General features: G+C 34.2%; 1 protein-coding gene across 1 annotated transcript; it reads left to right on the top strand.

The window, feature by feature from the left end:
- Positions 1 to 477: 477 nt before the first annotated feature.
- Positions 478 to 6,640, top strand: LOC148609602 (vitelline membrane outer layer protein 1 homolog). Its single transcript, XM_088543131.1, has 4 exons — positions 478 to 667; positions 2,940 to 3,046; positions 5,085 to 5,273; positions 6,325 to 6,640. Exons 1-4 carry the CDS (start codon positions 493 to 495, stop codon positions 6,574 to 6,576), a joined length of 723 nt encoding a protein of 240 aa, XP_088399257.1. The 5' UTR covers positions 478 to 492; the 3' UTR covers positions 6,577 to 6,640.
- The last annotated feature ends 11,212 nt before the right edge of the window (positions 6,641 to 17,852 follow it).

Raw genomic sequence — 17,852 nt, forward strand, 5'->3', positions numbered from 1 at the left:
ACTATAGTTTAGTATATAATTGTGCATGATTCTTGACTGTTTTCGTGATTGTTTGTAGCGAAAGATCTTTTGATTTTATCCTGAAAGATGTGTTTCTAAATTCACTAATTAAAGCGTTCTCTGAAATAATTAAACCTGTTAATTATTTATGATGTAGCCTTTGTGTAAATATAACCGATATAAATCTAGGTTGTAAAATAAAAATACTCTTTATCTAATTCTTTGTGTATTCATAATTACATTATGATTGCGCGACGAGATATTCCTTTAATTGCTACAATAAACTTTTAATAATCAAATATAAGGGTATTCCATTGATTTGTTTCCACAGAATAGCAAATTACCACAATAATGGAAAGAAGAGTCTTTATTGTATTAATTACGTTTTCTGTTATTGAAAAATGTAAATCATATACCAAAGATTTTAACCGAGGACACTACTATATTCAAAGAAGCGGTGTACAACAAAAAGAATCAACACCCATAGGTAATATGTCTATAATTGCATGCACAGGGAAATGTTCAGAGCTGGGAGGTGAATGTTGCAAAGCGACTTATATCATGTCTACGACAGAATGTAGAATAGGATTAACCGGTTGCTGTAATACACCCGAAGAATCAGGCTCTGGGGTGTCCGTTTTGCAACAATCTATATTGGTCAATGAAGGTTAGTATTTTAAGAGAAAAATATTTCCATTTACAAATTGAACAATTATTTTTTATATAGGAGTATATCATATTATCGATTATCCCGAGTATCATCGTTTTCAGATAATAAGGCAAAATGATAAGGCATTTTCTTACTACAGAACCGTCTTGATGGTTTCAGAGTAGTGTGCTTGCCTCGAATGCGGGATATTGTAGGATCGATCCCCTGCTCCACATAACGCATAGTATTTAAGGGTATAAAGTTACAACTGGCTGATTCAGAGTCACAGTAATGTGCCCGAATGGGAAAATGCATTTGGTGAATATGACAAAGGAGACAACAATCTAAATTGGGATGTTAAACGTTAGCTTAAGGCCGCTTATGGGTCTTCAATGGACGACGAGGACACCCTCACATAATAGGGTATGTTTACTTGCAGTGTGTTGCTTCAGTGATAAGCAATGAATATCTGCCTCAGCGGGTCGGACTATTATAAAGCAAGGTTTGTTTGATTGGTTAATCATTTACGTCCAAAATTGCAGCGGTACTTTAGATACAACACTTAATAACCGACTTACCGTGCCAGTCGATGAAAATAACCTCATTAACACTAATCTCTTTGAGCAAAAGTTCGATGACATTGAGTTTAATAGCCGTCGATTCGTACACCAGCAGTTTTTGTACTATAAGGACAAAATTGGTACTAGAGAAAGCATTGTTGTTGAAAAATACTCCTTTTGGAATTCACGAACAATTCACAAAGGGAGTTCAGGAGAAACGAAAAAAAAAGCTTTATTCTTCTAAACAAAGACGCTAAAAAGGATTACAAGACACACTTGATAATGGATAGACTTTTCATAAATGGATCAATCCACCTAGAAATTCCAATGACTTCAGCAATTAGTGAAATAGAAAAAAAGATACAGCGATGAGCTTCTATCGACATCGCCAATGGAACAATATGGACCATACAAAAGATTCAGGCGGTATTACTCAAGCCAATCTCCTAGTACAGAACGTTATGGTTGCCATGGGGTCCACTTACATCAACTTATTGTATATGAAACTAATAATTCTCCCAATATCTGTATTTATTTTTTGCTACAAGCATGTAGATGTCTTACTACTGACAATAATCACCATCAATTCCAAAGTGGAAGAGTGTTATCTCGATAACTATTTTGAATACGATAAAAATTTCAAAATGACTGCAAGCTTTCTGTGTAACAATAAAGAGTCAAGTTGCGTTTGGTTTATAATCAGAAATTATATCAGCACAGTACATCCTAGAACGGACAAAAATATCGATAGTAAACTGCTAATAGACCAAAATAATACAAATGACACTTGCAATACAGGAAATGTATTACTTAACATGAATAATTCTTCAAAACTCGATGTTGCTAGGAGTGATTTATTTTCGCAGACAGTGGCCATGAATTGGAAGTAACGGAAAACATTAGGAATAACGAAAATCAAGTAAAAACTAACTTGTCATCCAATTCGAGAATCTCTGATTTACATTTACTAATGATAAGGACGGATAACATTCACAAATAGTTTCGAATTTATTCAGATACGATGACATTGCATTACTATATCGAAGTTACTTACGCACTACGTCGTTTTTTTCTCTCTTAAAAATGTCCTTACAATATTGGCAAAAAAACTTTAGCGTGAACAATAGAACATTTCAATTACGTCCAAATCCGAATACATGACCATAATGTGAAAACAGGAAACAAAGACGATCTACATACACAATATAGTTAAGCAAATAAAAAAGATCGCATATAAAGCAAACAAGACGTAACACAAAAGGCTAAATCACTAGCGATATGACCTCCGAGAACAAAAAAACCCAAAAATACACACAAAAAAAGTCAGTTTGTTTTACTAAAAACGTTTGTTTTTCCTTTTCGTACTAGTATGACACATGACAACACATGCTTAAAACATATCTTCTCGGCTTTGAAAAAGCCGTATTTATCTACTGTTTGTTTATCCTTCGCACATAAAATGTATTTTCCTGAAGTGGTTATGCCAATTAAGGTTTTTTTTTATCCACTCATAACTTATTTCTACATGTCCTGATATTGTATGCAAGAGTTATACAGAAATAAGTATTTGCTAAGCGCTTTTGTAAAAGGGTAAGACGTTAAAATAGGGTATATAACATTATTCATTTTATCAAGACTATAATATATAGCATTTTAAACTTTAACAACAAAATGTGTAACTGATTTCAACTACTGACATATATCTTTCCAACATTTTATTTTATAATTAGAACCACTACAAGAACCTTTAGTTGTTTTGAATGGTGTTGATATTGGAGACTGGCACGAACCAGAATTTTGTCATAAGCGCCATTTTGCAATAGGCTATAGGATAAAGGTAGGCAAATATGATATTTGTCATGAACAATGGTTCGTGTAAATTTTCATTTTTGGAATGCCGCAACAACCCTTCCCCCCAAGCATCAATTATAGGGGAAAACTTTGCAACTTCAAATTTAATCACAATGACAAAAGGGAAATCAGAATAGCTTCGGGAGAGTATCATGTCCTGCTCCGCTCGCAGCACCCGTCAAGTTGCAAGGAGTAAAAGCTGATGGGCGTCAAGTTAGTTGTAAATCCAGTAATTTTACCGAAAATAACATAAATAAGCTTATTTGACAAATTCATCGCTCTACCTAAACTGTCAATTTACAATCATATATATGAAAACAATATATATATATATATATATATATATATGAAAACAATATATATATATATATATATATATATATATATATATATATATATATATATATATATATATATATATACTAAGTTACAGCCCTAGATTAATCCTACGAGGAGGAATGACCCGGCCAGCGAAAGCTATATTTAATATAGCCTAGCTGGCCGAGTGGTCTAGGGCGCTGGACTTAGTGCAGGCGGTGTTGCCATAGATGTCAAAGCGGTTCGAGTCCCGCGGAGGGAACGACAAAAATTTGCTTCGCAAACTTGACAGTTCTAACATTGTTGGGAATTTTTCAGCCCCTTCTAAAAGTTTACGTTATCTTCCCTGTATCAATTTGATCCGATTGAGCAGTGTAGAGAATAGAGTCGTCACATTCTGAGACGTTGTATAATATTGATTTGTTGTGACATGCATCATTAATTTGACTATTTAAAACTACATAATAACACCTAGATGAACTGTCCCTTACTACCATACATCGTGTACTAAGTTACAGCCCTAGATTAATCCTACAAGGAGGAATCACCCGGCAAGCGAAAGCTATATTTTATATAGCCTAGCTAGCCGAGTGGTCTAGGGCGCTGGGTGCAGGCGGTGTTGCCATAGATGTCACAGCGGTAGGTACGAGTTCGAGTCCCGCGGAGGGAACGACAAAAATTTGCTTCGCAAACTTGACAGTTCTAACATCGTTGGGAATTTTTCAGACCCTTATATATATATATAAAGCGAATTTTATAGGGTAGAGATATGTTTCTATTCAAAATAATAAAAGGATGGTTTGAATTGGAAAAATCAAATCCTCACGTTTGTTAAAGACATCTTCAATTATTTTGAAACTTTTAAAGAGTCCTTAATCTAACAGAGTCAGTATGTCAAGGTTAAGATCACGATATTACTCAGATTGACTGAGGGGGTTCTTAAAGCCATTGACTACCCTTTTGGTACTCGCACGGTCGGTGTGAAGCAGAAAGTGTCCCTTTAATTTCAAGTGCATTTAGAAATATCAAATGCAATGATTACATCTGACTGTTATTTAAAAAATTCCAAAGCAATGCATTCTTTTGCTAGACAACGGCTATAAATGTGCATAAACCTTAATAAAATCATGACTGCACTCAAAGCATTCAGATCTGTACATTTTAGAAAATCATACATTTATCTTCCACAAAAGTCTACTAAATAAAACCATATCAAGAAGGATAACTCTTGCAAATTACAAATTTCACGACAATCTTTATAATTTTTTATTTCAAAAGTGCAACAACCAAATGAAAAACTAAAACAGGTTATGTGATCGGTAATTTTTTAAAACAACATATAAATCTGAATTTGCAGTTTTTTTTATAATTGCATGAATTACCTTCTGCCTGAATTTTATAAAGATTGCTACTTTTATACATGAAATATCTTATTAACATACACATTTCGTAAGTTTGTCAATCTCATTTTCTTGGTGTGTATAGTTCTTGTCATGTATCAGACGTGAATCACTTTTTTCACTTACGCAGACCACAAATTATGATCTACATTACTCAACACATGACGTCGGAAGTCATATTTACCTCAAAAATATATAGCTATGACGCTTGGAGGAAAACAAATATCCTGTAATAATAAAGACAATATGAAAGAAATGAATGATTTTACATAAGACATAACATTATCATGTTTAATTTATTGTTAGGTAGAGCTCCAAGACATGGATTACACAGGAACTAATTCTATTGAGATAATTTGTGGGTCGAGAAGTGGATACATATGTGGTGATATCGCATCTTCCGGATATGGCAAATTCGATAGTATTGAGAGGCATATTCTTTGCCCGCAGAACACGTTCTTGGAGTCATTCAATATTCAAGTCGAAGCATTTAAGGTAGAATTAATGTTTTCACAATCAAGTTACTCTTTCCTTTAATGCATTGTAGTTTACATACGTGAAGACGTCTATAATTGGCAAGGAGGGATTGATATCATTATAATTACTAAAAGTTTTTGTCAGTTTTAAAGTATAATAGTATATAAATATAATTAATTAATAATCATATTATTTAAATACTGTAAACGTATTAATTTTCGTGGTTGCTTCTTTTCGCGCATTCTGTCAAGTGAACATATTCGCACGTATCAACTTGCGCGGTTTAAAAAATATAGTATTACAAATCAATTTCGCGTGTACTATTTTAGCGGTTTTGTGTCCAAAATAGAGAAAATTAGTACGGTTACTGTGAATTTTCTGAAAACTCATTGTTATCTCCGTATAAATTTCAAGTTCTCTTATCAGCAGATTTTCAAAGGGAAAAATGTTGTCACAAGACTGTGTCAGTTCACTCATCGGACAAAATCAAGAATCGTGCATGAAGTTCTCTAAAATTAACTATTTCAGGTTTTTTTTTAGCGGATATATATATATAGGATATTGTTTCAATAATTATTTTGATTTACTTACTGTGTTCAATTAAAGACACGGTTAAGCAATATCAAAACACCAAAGTTAGAGATGAGCAAAAACGAACATCAAAAACTGAGAGAGAAACAAGATAGGCCAACAGAAATCAAAGACATGAAAAAGTAAAGTATTGCTAGATTCTTCAAAAAATTTAAATGCAGGAACTCGGAAGCACCGTTTGGATGTCAACGGCTTTTTTAAAGAAAATAATATCAGTGATATCATGTCTCATGTTATACGGCAGACCAGTATATAATGGATAAAATAAATTTATCATCATGTCAGAGAACAGTATGCCATATAAATCAATATATTCATTATTTGAGGACTATAAAATCTGATAATGGGGGTGACATTGAAGAGGAAAAATGCTGTTATTGTAACATAAAAGGTTTGCATTTATGAAATGGGTCAGATATCACATTCGATGGAAAATATACTTAAAAAGTTATTATTCTGTTTCTGTATACTTTTACAGGGATTACTCGATAATTCTGGAACAAACTGGATCAAATTTAAATGTCGTAACCTTCATACAACGGCTGGGACGCGTATTATAGAGGCAGATAATACCGACCTTACACATCTGCGTGGTGTGTATGGAGAATGGAGTAACAGTTGTCCTGCAGGGACTGCCATCTGTGGAATACAGACAAGGGTGCAGCCTGCACAAGGTATATTCACTGATGACATGGCTCTGACTGACACGAAGTTTTTCTGTTGTCATTAGAATGTAAAGTTTCGTATTTTTAAAGACGATTATAAAATCGTGTCAAATTACAATATTGCAATGATTTTGCATATATGTTTTATTTTTTTATAAAAAGAACTGAACAAAAATCAACTAAAAACAAACAATTTAAAAAAAAAACAAAACCAAATATAAAAAAAAACAAAACAAAACAAAAAAAGAAAAAAAAAGGAAAAAAAAATGATTAATTAGATGTGTGTAGTGCCCAATTTAACCATGATTGTCTTTATAGAAATTTTTATTTTGTCACATCAAAGGTAAAATATGTTTAGTATTTTTTTATATATTGAGATGCGGTATGATTGCCAATGAGACAGTCATCCACCAAAAGCCAAGTAGCGAACAAGTATACTTCTACAGGTCACCACACAGTCTTAACAAGCTGTAAAAGGACCGAAAATAAATGAAGTAAAACTAATCGTAAAAGACAAATCTATAGACCTATTCTATAGACAAAAAAACGTAAAATGAATAACAATGAACAAAAACAAAAACAACGACAACCACTGGATTACAGGTTCCTGGCTTGGGATAGGCACATAAACTATGTGGCGGTGTTAAACGTCTTTGTGAGCGCTCAACCCTCTCCTAACCTGGGACTGTTGTGGGAAAATTACTTGAATAAGTTAAAAAAAAGTCTGTAGTCTGTAGGAAAAAAATATGTGTTTATGATTATCACTAAAGGCTTATTCAAAAAACGAGCAAACAAAACTTATATGACAATCACATGTTTTTCTAAAGGTTTAGAATATGAAAAGAGTATCATTTTGTATGATTTTGGCAATATTATGATTCTAAGAGTTTTAATATGGAAATCAAACGCATATTCCAATGTTAAGGCCTACACATGTTTCCATATGTTGCTATGTTTTCTACGCTATGTTTATTGACCGTAGCGTAGGAATTATGGCATTAATTGTCATCGAGATGCAAAGTTCTATGAATTTTTGCAATTTTACGAATAAACTAAACTCTGATTAGTCGTCAAACGTTTCTTAATACACGTAACAATATTAGTCATTTGAATCTGTTTTGTTTGACCCCTGCCGACTCAAACAAATAGTTTGTAAGTCACTGCTTCTTCAGTATACCTGCTGTATTTGGAGGATAGGAAAGCCAAACTGGTTGGCTTCGAATAAGTTAATATGACTTCCTGTCCAGTGGGTTGCATCTATGCCAGCACATTGAAATTCGATTCAGTAAGACAGCTAGGTATGTTTAACAGGTTTATTGACCTTAAACTACAATTAATGAAACAATCAGTATATATGCACTACTCCTTTATACTAAAAAATAGAAAGAACCAATTTTTCAGTTCTTCTGTTCATGTACGTTACATTACTAATCTCAAATATTGATGATACAGATTAACAATACAACAATCAGGCCAAACTAAACCTAGACACATACACACATTTAAATCCACTAGCAATTAACACATTTCAATTTGAAAGTTATATTGAAAACTAAGGTAAAAGCGAATACAATGTTTATAATCAAATGTATGAAAGAGTAATCAAGGGAACCAAGATTCTATCGGAAATCAAAGTACTGTAATCCAGAGAAACACACAACAAAAAACAGAAAATAACCAAAATGATACACACAAAGTAACCTAGGAAATTGAGCAGCTTAGACTCTATTTAAAACTGGGAGCATAGAACAAGTGCACCGTTAAGTTAAATAAAAGTCGTAAGTTTATGTAGAAATTGGACCATTGTATTATTCTACTGTGTTTCCCCCCTAAACGTACAGCAATCTGAGTGCAGTCTTATCTCGAACTTATTACTATGTTTCAAACTTGTTGAGGAAGTAGTGAAATCTAGATAATAAAAATATATATCAAGACTCCCTGGGGATTAATACAAAACAGCGATAAATTTAATTTATCGCATTTAGCCCTCATGCCTAATGACCTTAAGATGAAATAATCAAAGAACGAATAGAAACGTTGACGGTTCGAATTATTTTTTCTTCTTCAAAGATTACTTTTTTGCACCTATAAACAACGGAATATAAAATAAAGTAATTCATAAATATTTGATTCATACGACAATCTTCAAATAACAGTAAAATGCATCAAGTTTTTTGTACTTTATAATAGATGGCCAAGGCTTGCTTATAATAGTTCCTCGATCTTCCATGTCTTACAATGACGAACATGAAGAATATCAAGGAAATGATTTAAGCTTAAATGAAATCAAACTTTTAAAAAAATGCCAAATTCAGATGACATCTTTTTCTATTGTCGATAATCTTCTGTATAATTTTGTAACTGATTTTACCTAATGTGGTAGAGTTAAGTTACCAATTTCTGCTGAAATATACAAGACATAATAAACCATAATTGTAGTAAGATGTTCAGTGCTAAAAACCTGGTTTAAACCACCACATTCCAAACCGAAAAAGCCTATACCAAATCAAAACTATTGCCGTGCTTTCCAACTTTCCGGTGTTCACCCTTAAATTCCAATTGTAAACTAGTTCAAATATATTATATTTATGTATGTTATACTGTCTTATGATTAATGCAGTGGTTACATTCATTAGTTTTACCCGGAAACTTATTATCATGTATTTAAAAAAAAAATATTTTAAGTAATGTGACGTTGAGTGTGACGTTGATGAATTCAGTTTCAAAACAAATTGCAGCTTTCTGTTTTCGCTGAACAATAAGTCTCCGTCTCAGTTAAAATCGAGTGCCGCAATGGTAATTATGATTTTATAATAAGGCTTTGAGGTGCCCTATATTTTGCAAAACTGCATCAAGAAATCATGGTGCGGGTTATTTTTAGGTTAATGTGACAAGGTTCAGGTGTGAATCACACCGTAATTTGTGCGAGATAGATGCACCGTATTTGGTGTTATTCTTTAGTGCTTCCTCAGTTAGTTTAGATATGTAGGTTGTTTTACTGTTACCTGTATACTTGCATGAAAAGTGAAATAAAATAGGCACTGTAAAATAGTTCATACATGTGTTGTACTATTGTAATAGTCTATCATTGTACTGTTGTCAACTTTGTTGTTAGTTTATCAGTTATACTCGAGAATAAACCGGATTTAAACGTTATTTGAATTGAGTTATTTTTTCCTATGGCCCCTTTGTACGTTGTACTTTGTAGTTATTCATAGATGTGCCCGTTTGCTCAGTGTTGCCTTGCGCTATAATTGGAGATATAAACCACACTGGACCGACGCGACGTATTTGGCATCCTCGGCGTGAAAACGAACCCCGGTCCTACGTATGACAGGCGTGGATACTGACCACAAAACTACCGAGGATGCCAAATTGTCAAGTCTATCTCAGTTTATATTGTATGACTTGTAAATATTTTTATATGTTTAGAAAAAATACACATTGGCTTTTTTATACGTTTCTTAAAAGAGTACTCAAGGGAACCAAGGTTATAGCGCTAATCAAAAGAATGTAATCCAGGGACAAAGACCAGATATGGAAAACAGACATACACAACAAAGAACATAAAGCAACTAAAATTATACATACAAAGTAACAAAAGTGAATGAGCAACTCGGACTTCACTAAAAACTGGGAGCATGGACCAGGTTCACCGGTAGGGTAAGCGTCCTCTGCTTTTCTAGAAACACCCGCCGAGTTGCTCATAAAAACTCAAGTCCGGGGTAGACAAACGAGGGAAGGAAAACTATGGCCCGTTGAATAAATCTGTTCTCATGGTGCTGATGGATACACCATAACGATCCACGAGTTCATGATAACGACCATAAAACTTATGTAGTGATGACTTCAATATTGTAGCAACATAACCCTGTTCCAGAAGCCCATTTGTTAGAGTTCTAGCGCGATACAAAAAGTCTGCGTTGTTTCGGCAAGCTCTGGCATAACTAATGAGTTGTGATATGAACACTCCATACGCAGGAGCCGAAGGGATGTCGCCACAGATGAAAGGAAAGTTGACAATTTGTTTGGATTCTTGTGAAGTTTCGGAATCCAGTACATAGACGGTAAATCACAATCATCGTCCTTGGTAGAGAGACCAAAAGAGGATACACAGATTTATGGCTTTCCATAATCTCTTCTTTGGAGAGAATGGTAGCAGTGTAGGTCTTATCACTGCTATTATTTTCTACGTCTACCTCTGATAATAAACATTGGATATAAAACGTTTTGCAGACAAACACAATGTTGTTTTGGGCTTTGTCTGCTGGTACGACAACATATTTGTCATGTATAGTAGACAATGTTTTTGCTACATCTGGGTCTCTGAAAACTGATGTAGCCTTGGCACTCATTGACCAACTTAAAACTTTCATTCGTTTCAAAATTATAGACCTCACGGCCTTTAACCACTCTGACAGAGAATCAATGTCTTCTTGTTCTCGTTTTATCAATTTTCTTGCATAGTCCTCGGCGGCATCCATAAAAAACTTTAAAGTTATAATTCCAATTTATGGAGCGTGGTTCACGGTACTTGGGACCTTTACAAAGGATATTACGCAGAGATTCATTTTCGATAATGGTTAAATCTCCTGTAAGGACGTGACCAGAAGGACCATATTTGAATGGAGAGGTTTTGCAAGAACAGTCAGATGGTTTAGCTTTGAAGTCCTCATTCCCGAGTTTCTGCAATAGTCTTTTATAATTGAAAATTTCGGATGCGATGGATGAGGTATAGGAATATGAAATAATTGGTATGGATTTGTCTTTGAAATATGGGGGAATTTTGTTGGTGACGTTTTTGTGATGGAGTATGTTAGCCAAATTAATTGCATCTATACCTTTGTTGTCAAACGGTAGTGGAAGAAATGATCGTTTTTCTTCATCTTGACTTTTCACACAAACTGGTTGAAAGAGTCTGTGGAAACCAATATCCAAAATGATGGCAACAAGTCTGTATAATGATGAGATGGGGTCAGAAACAGGAGTGTCAAGACTTGTTTTGTAAAGGGAGTGTAGTAGAGTGAGAGGTATAGAATAAAGTTTGGTTCTAAAGTGATGAAGTCCAAGAGGTTTTCGTATGAAAGGAAGGAGACCATCTATAGAGACATATTAAACTGTATATTACTTGACATAAAACGACATATTTGGACACACCAAGCCAATACGTAACGTCATAACTACTCTTGAAGAACTGCACTAATGTCTTCCAAAAAAGTATGTACGTATGGCGACGAAATTCACAATTATATAAAAACTATGAAGATATCTGCACGTTGACGGGTCATAGTTTTCCTCGTTTGTCTACCCCGGACTTGACTTTTTATGAGCAACTCGGCGGGTGTTTCTAGAAATGCAGAGGAGGCTTACCCTACCGGTGCACCTGGTCCATGCTCCCAGTTTTTAGTGGAGTCAGAGTTGCTCATTTACTTTTGTTACTTTGTATGTATGATTTTAGTTACTTTATGTTCTTTGTTGTGTATGTCTGTTTTCCATGTCTGGTCTTTGTCCCTGGATTACATTCTTTTGATCATAACCTTGGTTCCCTTGATTACTCTTTGAATACAACAGATTAATCTGGATTTTAATTGTATTGGTGTTTATTTTGAAATATTTTATTTCATTTTAATGCTTATTTTGGCCTGTAAAATGACACAATATATAAGCAAATACAAACACCATTACAAAATGTTATTCACTAATAAAGCCTTTTTTATTATGAAGTGTTCAAAGCTCTTTAGACCACAGCCATGGTGAAAAAAGAGAAAGGCATATGACCAACATTTCGTGCAACACATAGACTGCGTTTATTAAAAGCTTTCTTGACTCGCTTCGCTCGGCCTTAAATTCCTTTTATGCCCCCCTTTTCTGAATTCCTGGATCCAACCCTGAGCCGGTTTCATTTACTTTACTAAAGTTCAAAACAGTTTAAAATAGTTTTGCGGTCGATTTGTGATTTTTATAAAGTCATACTGAATAAATATTCATAGAGCACGAAAAACTACCATATGGTTAATTCATGAAAACTCAATTAAAAGTGAACAAAAATGGATAAACATATGATTTTTCCAAGCGTACGTCGCATACGTCATAATAAAGAACGGCGAAATTGTTACCACAGCAAGCGAAATGGAACTTAAGCTGTTAAGCAGGTAAAGTGAAAAATGTAATTTAGGACTGTTTGTGGTGCACGTAAGGAAATCATATTTCTTGTTAGTGTAAAAATAAATCACAATAAGTCACAGTAAGTCCTGTGCCATGATCACTGAAAGTCTGAAAGAATGTAGAAAATTCAACACGTTTCATTAAAAATGGCTTATTATCAACTAAAAGTTTAAAAAAAGTAAGTCTCAATTGATATGCTACCAAAAGAGAAGTCACTTTACTCACAACTTTACGCTATTTAATAAAATATGGCATTTTTACCTCTTCGACCCAAGTTTTTTTCAATGTCAACACTCGTTTGTTACGTAGTTTTACTCAGATTGTTATTGAAATTGGAATTAGTGACTATATTCCGAAAGAGAAATATTTTCTTCTCTCCGTGATATAATCGGTTAATATGAGGGAATGTTGGACAAACTGTATTCCAGAAAAAATCCTACGTGCTTTCTACACTTTCATTTAGATTGAATACGAAAAGTCTGTTACCGATTAGCGTTAGTCCGGAAACTCAAAAAAAAATCTCAAAAAGTTCGTTACCATTCCGCACTGTATACTTTATTAATCTCAAAATGCGACAGTTTGCTTGTTAGTTTTTGTTTTGTCAATAACATTTTGATTCTTTAAGTTATTTGATTCGTTTTTAAATGGAAGTCACATGATAAAAGATATAACATATGTAACTGTTTGTTAATATTAATGATGGAAGGCTTTATATTTTACTTAAGTAATGAATGGATTTCTTCATTATCGGTATTTGGTTTTTGGTTGATATCATCAGTGAACAGATCTTAGTACCCTTAGAATCCTTGTTCCTTGATTTCCTTACCACGCAACGTATTTTGAAAGATTTCCCAATCAGTGGCCCTTTTTAAAAGAAAATTGTGACAGTAAAATAAGTCGTAAGTTATAACTTGTGACTAATTTTACAATTACAACTTTTTGGTGAAAACACAAAGTTTATATTATACATTTGTATATCTATCAAGATGATGATACTCATCATTATTTCTTTAATAGATTAGAGCTAAGCTTCAAAAATGAAACTCACTATTTACATTTAAAATCGTCGTTCATATTTCAAACTGTTGATTAAGTTAAACTATATAATATCTTATCTCCCCTTTTAGCTGAAGATGCATCTCTAGAAATATTCTGACACTCATTTATTCATTACCAGAGGTTAGTAAGGCACCGACCATTTTTGTATTGAGGGGGCCTGGGATATTTTTGAAAAAAAATATTAATTTCACTTTGAGGAAAAATAAACAAAATGGTTTTTCTGTGACTAGAAAAAAATAAATGAAGTACCATAAATGTAAAAAAAATAATGTTGCATTCTGTTTTTCATAAAAAAAAGTTTAGATAGGAAAAAAAAATTTAAAAAGAGAGGAGGAGAATCTCATTTACATATAGTGAATGAATCATAAACAGCCATTCAATATGTTAAATTATGTATGCGGAAGTATGTAACAAATGTCTTTAATATTAAAATTTTACGGTTATTAGTTGCAAAATTCATGATGTTATAAAAAACAACTAAATGGATATCAATTTCTTTCCAGAGACTTTTGTTTCATATTAATCCAGTATGTTAAACAAAGTATTAGAAAAATGCATAAAAATGCACTAAACATTATAACAGAGAAGAGATAAAAATACCGGACCGTCCGATTATTTCCCATTATGCAAATTTCATAGACTTCTTGACTAATTTTTGCTAGCTATATTTAAAAACCACGCAACTTATGTACGAGACAGCTCGGAACTTTTGCAGTTTCTAAATGAAAAGAACTTTCCTATGTATGTACTTATGACATGATAATCATGTATAGAAACAAATTCAGTAATTAACTAGTTAAGGTCGCTGAAAACGTCTACTTTGAAATAAAAAAGAAGACTTTGCTATACATTTAAGCTTACGTCTAATATTAGTACGTGACATTAAATTAAGCATAAGAACTTGTTAAATTTTTGGTTGAAGCACAACATTTTTAGTTCCGAGATGAAAGCTTTAATTGTCTTTAATGAGTCTTTTGATCAGTTTCGAATGTTATTTAACATTAATATTGCTAATAAGAACCTGAACTATCTTAAATTTGCTTATACGTTATCGAAGTCTTCAGTAAATTTCTTAGAGAAAGTGTAATTAAATCCTAATGGAACAGGTTGAAACCTTAGGACACTTAAGACTTAATAGTTACTGTAGTCCAATGTGTCTAATGTATAATATCATTTGATTCATAAAAAAGCTACTCGACTACAAAATATACAGCTTGTTCTGCCTACTAGCACAGCGTGTATTCTCAAACTTAAAGTCAATAGAAAATAGTAAAAAGGTATTAACATTTCTGAGAAAATACTATACAACATTACACACAATCTCGTATTTGTTACGAAAGCACTGGTCTTATCTAATTAATGACCCTGAATGCTCTCAACTATTTCAACGACCATTATAGCAGACTGTGGTCAAACCTTAGTAATGCACACAAATATTACTTCATAGTATTTATGTCTGTTTAATATAAAACCATTACCTGTAAATATCGTTCTTTAAATATGCATCTTTCATAAAATAAATTTAATCAAGAAACTAATTAATATTTTCACTATACGATCGGAAGCCAATACAACATTCTTGAAATATACTTGTGATATGTGTATATGTATTACAAAATACATTCGATTGTACTAAACTATAATTTTTCATCCGTCAATTAAACTTTTCTCCCTTTAGACCGCCTCAATGATTGGGAGATGGAATATGCAGACATTATACGAACCGGAAAAGCTGCCTAGTATGCAATAGAAATGGAGCGCTACAACCTTGATATTTTGGGACGAAGTTAGAAGGAAATCATGTGAGGCGGTCATTCTATGATCAGGGCAAACTCTACTGTACCCTGGACCACCAAAGAGGACGGTAACCATCAACATGGAGTAGGAATCTTATTAAATAAAAATGCCAAATCATGGAATCCTATTATTGAAAAAAATATTATGGCAAGGTTTATACAAAGATACAAAAAAAGTAACAGTCATTCAATGCAACGCTCCTACCCATTTAGCAGAGGTAGAAGACAAACAGGAGCTTTACAACTAGCTCCAAGCTACCTTAAATTGAAATACACCACCGGACATCTCGATTCTAATGGATGACATGCAAAGTTTGAAAAGATAACACAGGGAGAGAACTTATCACGGCAAAGGAAGGAATTGGTAACATCAACGGAAATGGAAAACTCTTTGCAGATTTTTGCTCCCACAACAGTATGGTCATAGGAGGTATGACATTTCCATTCCTTCACAAGGATATACAAAAAGCAACCTGGGTATCTCCAGAAAAGAAAACAAGAATCCTGATAGACCACATTATAGTTGCCGGGAGATGGAAAAAGAGCGTTAGAGCTTATGGAGGTGCTGATATAGCAATATAGCATCCGATCAACTTGTAGTGGCTAAATTTAAGATCAAGATAGTCAGTGCAACTAGACAAGATCAGATTATAGTCAGAAAGTATAACATAAGGAGAAGACGCAGTAGGCAAACAATGAGAGAGAGTAAAATCCACATATAACACCACATGCATAGAGGAACTTGGATTCTCAAAGGAATATAAGCCATGGTTATCTGATAATACAATCTAGGCAACTAAGAAGTGTATGTCTGTTAAGATACAACTTGACCAGGTCAAGACAAGGTTGCAGAAAGAATAGTTGACGAGGTAACACAAAAGCATCAGGAAAGAAGTAAAGAGAAACATCAACGAGCTCGCTTCGAAAGCAAAGAATGCAATGACCAGGATGACACCAAGACTGCAACATCACACGCCAACTTGCAAGTAGGAAGACCAACACATCCAAACAAACCTAGATTGACCACTTTTAAATGGGGAAGATATACCAGACGCTCCTGATCCACCCCCTAGAGAAGACCTTAATCTGCATACTAGCCCAATCGCAAAAACATAAAAGCCATACGTAGAATCAGGACTGGAAAAGCCTCAGGACCGGACCAAATTCCACCTGAGGTCTTGAAGATCAACCCAGAAAACATCTGAAACATCTTGATTGATTGATTGATTAATTTTTGGGGTTTAACGCCCGAGCAGAAATGTTTCAGCTATATCCAGGCAATAAACATGAAAAAGATGATAAAATGAACATAAAATAATGATGAAATGGAAAATGGGATGGCACACAAGAATAATGGGGTCGACAAATTTGGAAATTGGGAGAGGTGGGTAGGGTCAGGTAAATTAGTCTTCTGTGGCACAATAGTTCTTACTCCAGTAGCATACCACAGAAGGGTAATTGAACGAGCAAGGAACGTGGCATCTTTCCCAACAGGTTTTACCACTATGGTTTGTGGGCAGGTTTTTCGTATTATGGCCTGACAATCCTAGCATGTAAAATACCAGGGTTATCCCATTCCACCACCTGGGACACACAATCCAGTTGCTCAGTGGACAGAGTCACCTAGCCGCCCGCCAGGGTACCGAGAACTATTTAGTCGCCTTTTGCAACAAGATTAGCGCTGATGCGGGACTATTTGTGTACAGCATATTGAAATTTACAATATATAATATTGGTCATATTTATACTTTTGACACTTGAACCCGCACGGGGCACTGCAGCATCTTGTATCTTTGTTGTATATGTCTGTTTTCCATGCCTGGTACAGCATCTAGCATCTTTGTTGCGTATGTCTGTTTTCCATATCTGGTCCTTGTCCTTGTATGACATTCATTTGATTACCGCTATAACATTGGTTCCCTTGATTATTTTTTGTACGAGCTGAGAAACAGCGGAAATCCCTGATGAGTGGAGTTTAGGTTACGTCCTTGAGCTTCCAAAGTAAGGCAACCTGAACAACTGCCATAAACTGTAAATGAATTCAACTACTCTTACTCCCAAGTAAAGTCCTAGCACGAGTCATTCAGGAAAGAAAGAATCAAGGCAACAAGAGATACAAATATCCGTGATGAGCAAGCAGGATTCCGATCCGGCCGATCATGTATTGACCACAATGCCACGTAACGGGTCATCATCAAGCAGTCCATAGAATGACAATCGATTCTCTACATCAACTTCGTGGACTTGAAGAAGGCCTTCGACATAGTGGACATAAATACTCTTTGGAAGGTACTAAGACACTACAGACTTCATGTCAAATA

The sequence above is a fragment of the Perna viridis genome, chromosome 8, assembly GCF_037379345.1.
Source record: "Perna viridis isolate PV_CMFRI_1.1 ecotype Kerala chromosome 8, ASM3737934v1, whole genome shotgun sequence".
In the NCBI taxonomy this organism is placed as follows: Eukaryota; Metazoa; Mollusca; class Bivalvia; order Mytilida; family Mytilidae; genus Perna; species Perna viridis.